The following is a 4,175-nucleotide window of genomic DNA, read 5'->3' as shown; positions in this document are numbered from 1 at the left end:
CCATAGAAGGGTCTGGGGCCTTCCTCTTCTCATGAGGAAACTTTTCTGTATGCCTCACTTCTTTTTGTTTGTTTAAGATACATCTGTGTTTTTTTATTCCATTATTTTATTGTGGTAAAATATATATAACACCAATTTACCATTTCAACCATTTTTAACTGTACAGTCTTGTGGCATTAAATATATTAACATTCTTGTGCAACCACCATCACCATCCACTTCCAGAAATTTTTGATCCTCTTAAATTGAAACTCTGTCCCCATTAAACTATAAATTCACATTTCCCCCTCCTCTTGGTCCTAACCAACCACTTTATACCTCTATCTATTTAACTATTCTGGGGATCTCATATAAGTAGAATCAAACAGCATTTGTCCATTTGCGTCTGTTTTGTTCACTGAGCATAACTTCAAGATTCATTCGTGTTGTAGTATGTGCCAAATGCCTTACCTTTTTAAGGCTGTCTGATATTCCATTTTGTCTATAACACATTTTGTTTATCCATTTATCTATCAAAGGACACTTGGGTTACTTATCAATGTAAAATTTGCAAATGTTTCCCTCCATATCATGGGATGCCTTTCACTTTGTCGATAGTGCACTTTCATGAACAAAAGTTTCTAGAAATGATGTAGTCTGATTTATCTAACTTTTTTCACCTTAAGTAGGTTATTTTATTATTTTTTCAGCTTTATTGAGATACAATTGATATCTAACATGTACGTTTAAGGTGTACAGTGTGATGATTTGATACACACATGTATTGCAAAATGTTTACTACAATAAGATTAGTTAACACATCCTTCACCTCACATAATTACCATTTAGTTGTTGTTATGGTGAGACCATTCAAACTCTAATTTCATAGCAATTTTCAAGTATACAATAAAATATTGTTAACTATAGTCACAATGCAGTACTTTAGATCCCTGGAACTTAATCATTTATAACTGAAAGTTTGTACACTTTGAGCAACATCTCCCCATTTCCCCCACCCCTCAGGCCCTGGCAAAAGCATTCAAATATAGTTAATTTTTTTGCATGCTGTAAGATAAGCATCCAATTTTATTCTGTTGTATGTGGTTATTCAATTTTCCCAGCACCATTTATTGAAGAGACTAGCCTTTCCACATTTCCATATTGAGTGTTCTTGTTCCCTTGTCAAATATTATTTGACCATATTTCTGGGCTTTCAGTTCTGTTCCATTGGTTTATGTGCCTGTTTTTATGCCAGTGCCATGGTGTTTGGATTACTGTAGCTTTGTAATATACTTTCAAATCAGGAAGTGAATGCCTATAGCTTTTTTATTTCTCAAGTTTTCTTTGGCTTTTTAGGGTCTTTGGAGTTTCACACAAATTTTGGGACTTTTTTCCTATTTCTGTGAAAAATGTCACTGGAATCTTGATATGGATTGCATTGAATCTACAGATGTTTTTTGATGATATGTCCATTTTAAGTATATAAATAAACTCTTCTTATCTATGAACATGGCATATCTATTCATTTTGTTCTTCTTCAGTGTCTTTCCTCCGTGTCTTACAGTTTGGTGTATAGGATTTTCACTTCCTTGGTTAAATTACTCCTAAGTATTTTATTGTTTTTGATACTTTTGTAAGTGGGATTCTTCTCTTTACTTCTTTTTCAGATAGTTCGTTGTGAGTGTATAGAAATGCAACTGTTTTTTGTGTGTTGATTTTGTATCCTGAAACTTTACTAAGTTTGTTTCTTAGTTCCAACAGTTTTTGGTGGAATTTTTAGTATTGCCCATATACAAGATAATGTCATCAGCAAACAGAGACAAATTTGCTTCCACCTTACAATTTTGAATGCCTTTCATTTATTTTTCCCTTATATTTGCTCTGGTGAGGACTGCCAGTACTGTGTTGAATAAGACTGGTGCAGCTGAGCATCCTTGTCTTGTTCCTGATCTTAGAGGGAAAGCTTTCAACCTTTCGCGATTGACTACAATGTTAGGTGTGGGTTTGTCATACACGGCCTTTATTATGTTGAGGTATGTTCCTTCTATACCCAATTACTCAAGAGTTTTTTATGATGAAAGAATGTTGAATTCATGAAATGCCTTTTCTGTATCTATTGAGATGATCAGGTGATTTTCATCATTCATTCTATCATTGTGGTATATCACTTTTATTGATTTGTGTATGTTGAACCATCCCTACATCCCAGGGATAAATCTCGCTTGATTGTGGTGTATGATTCCTTTAATGTGCTGTTGAATTCAGTTTGCTAGTGTTTTTTGAGAATTTTGCATGTATATTCATCAGGTATATTGGCCTGTAATTTTCTTTTTGTGTAATATCTTTATCCGGCTTTGGTATCAGGGTAATGCTGGCCTCATAACATGAGTTTGGGAGTGTTCCCTCCTCTTCGGTTTTTTGGAAGAGTTAGAAAAGAATTGGCATTAATTCTTCTTTAAATGTTTGGTAGAAGTCACCTGTGAAGCCAGCCAGTCTTTGGCTTTTATTTGTTGGGAGGCATTTGATTACTGATTCAATCAACTTACTTATTGGTCTGTTCACATTTTCTATTTCTTCATGATTTAGACTTGGTAGGTTGTATCTTTCTAGGAATGTATATCCCCTTCTTCTAGATCATCCGTTTGTTGGTGTACAGTGTTCATAGTAGTCTCTTAACGATCTTTTTTATTTCTGTGGCATCAGTTGTAATACCTCCTCCTTCATTTTTGATTTTATTAAAATGAGCCATTTCTCTTTTTTTCTTAGTTATTCTAGGTAAAGTTTGGTCAACTTTGCTTATCTTTTAAAAAGCCACCTGCTTTTCCAGTCCTGTGACCAAAATTAAAGCACAGGTATTGATATTAGGCTATTCTGCTGGCAACCCTCCACAGAGCGCTCTTGATGTCCCTGTTCCTCAGGCTGTAGATGAAGGGGTTTAGCATAGGGGTGACCACAGTGTACATCACTGAAGCCACTGCATCCTTCCTTGGGGAAGATGAGACAGCTGAACTGAGGTACACTCCAAGGCCTGTTCCATAAAATAAGCAAACAACTGAGAGGTGAGAGCCACAGGTAGAGAAGGCTTTATGCTTCCCACCCGATGATGAGAGTCTCAGAATGGAGGAAACAATTCTGTAGTAAGAGAAAACAATTACTGAGATAGGGAGAAAACCAGAGATGGTCCCACCAAAAAATATGACTATGTTATTGGCGGAGGTGTCAGAACAGGCAAGGTTGAGAAGCTGAGAAACATCACAAAAGAAATTAGGGATTTCCAGGTCTGTGCAGAAGATAAGTTGTGATACCATCAAGTAATGAACCTGGGAGTCCAAAAGGCTGATGAAAAATGATACCAGAAACAACAAGACACACAAATGGGGCTTCATGATGACTGGGTAGTGAAGGGGGTGACAAATGGCCACCAACCGGTCACAGGCCATCATGGCCAAGAGTAGACTGTCCAAACATCCAAAAAGTAAAAAAAAGGACACTTGAGTTAGGCAGCCTGCATAGGTGATGGATTTACTGTGTGTCTGGATATTCACCAGCATCTTGGGGACTGTAGTGGTGATGAAACCAATGTCAGCCAAGGACAGGTTGGAGAGGAAGAAGTACATGGGGGTATGGAGGTGAGAATCACAGCTGACCACCAGGATGATGAGCAGGTTCCCCAGCACAGTGACCAGGTACATGGACAGGAACAGTCCAAAGAGAAGAGGCTGAAGTTCTGGATCATCTGAGAGGCCCAGGAGGAGGAATTCTGAGATATGTGTTAGATTCTGGAGTTCCATGTGGCCGAGATATATTTTGAAAAAGAAAGGCAGGTTGGAATAAACAAAACAAATATACAGGCACCCACTTAAGTGTCTATATTTTGGATTCAAGCAATTCAAAATAAAATATTCACACTTGAGGAACCTAAACCTTTAGCAAAATTTCTCAGTTGTGGTAAATTCATTCTTCTTAGAACCGTCTTCATTGATGTCTGGGCTACTCATCTGTTTCTACATACGTCTACTTTAGAGACTCTGCACTACAGAATATTTGAGTAACAAATGCATTTTGAGACAAAACATCCAATAATGCAGTAAAATACCAGCCTCCTACTTTTGAGGGAAGTACATAGAATAATAAATATCTTTCTCCTTTGAAGGGAAAAATAGTCAGTCTATAAAGACACTAAGAAGCAGTCATAT

At 36.9% G+C, this 4,175-nt stretch overlaps 1 protein-coding gene across 1 annotated transcript; it reads right to left on the bottom strand.

Moving 5' to 3' along the window:
* Nucleotides 1-2,840: 2,840 nt before the first annotated feature.
* OR7E221 (olfactory receptor family 7 subfamily E member 221) lies at nt 2,841-3,770 on the bottom strand. The gene is given in 1 exon segment (NM_001391135.1): nt 2,841-3,770. A coding segment is annotated over 1 exon segment (930 nt).
* Between the last annotated feature and the right edge of the window lie 405 nt (nt 3,771-4,175).

Source organism: Equus caballus, chromosome 7 (genome assembly GCF_041296265.1).
Source record: "Equus caballus isolate H_3958 breed thoroughbred chromosome 7, TB-T2T, whole genome shotgun sequence".
NCBI lineage: Eukaryota > Metazoa > Chordata > Mammalia > Perissodactyla > Equidae > Equus > Equus caballus.
This window is presented reverse-complemented; position numbering and strand designations above follow the sequence as displayed.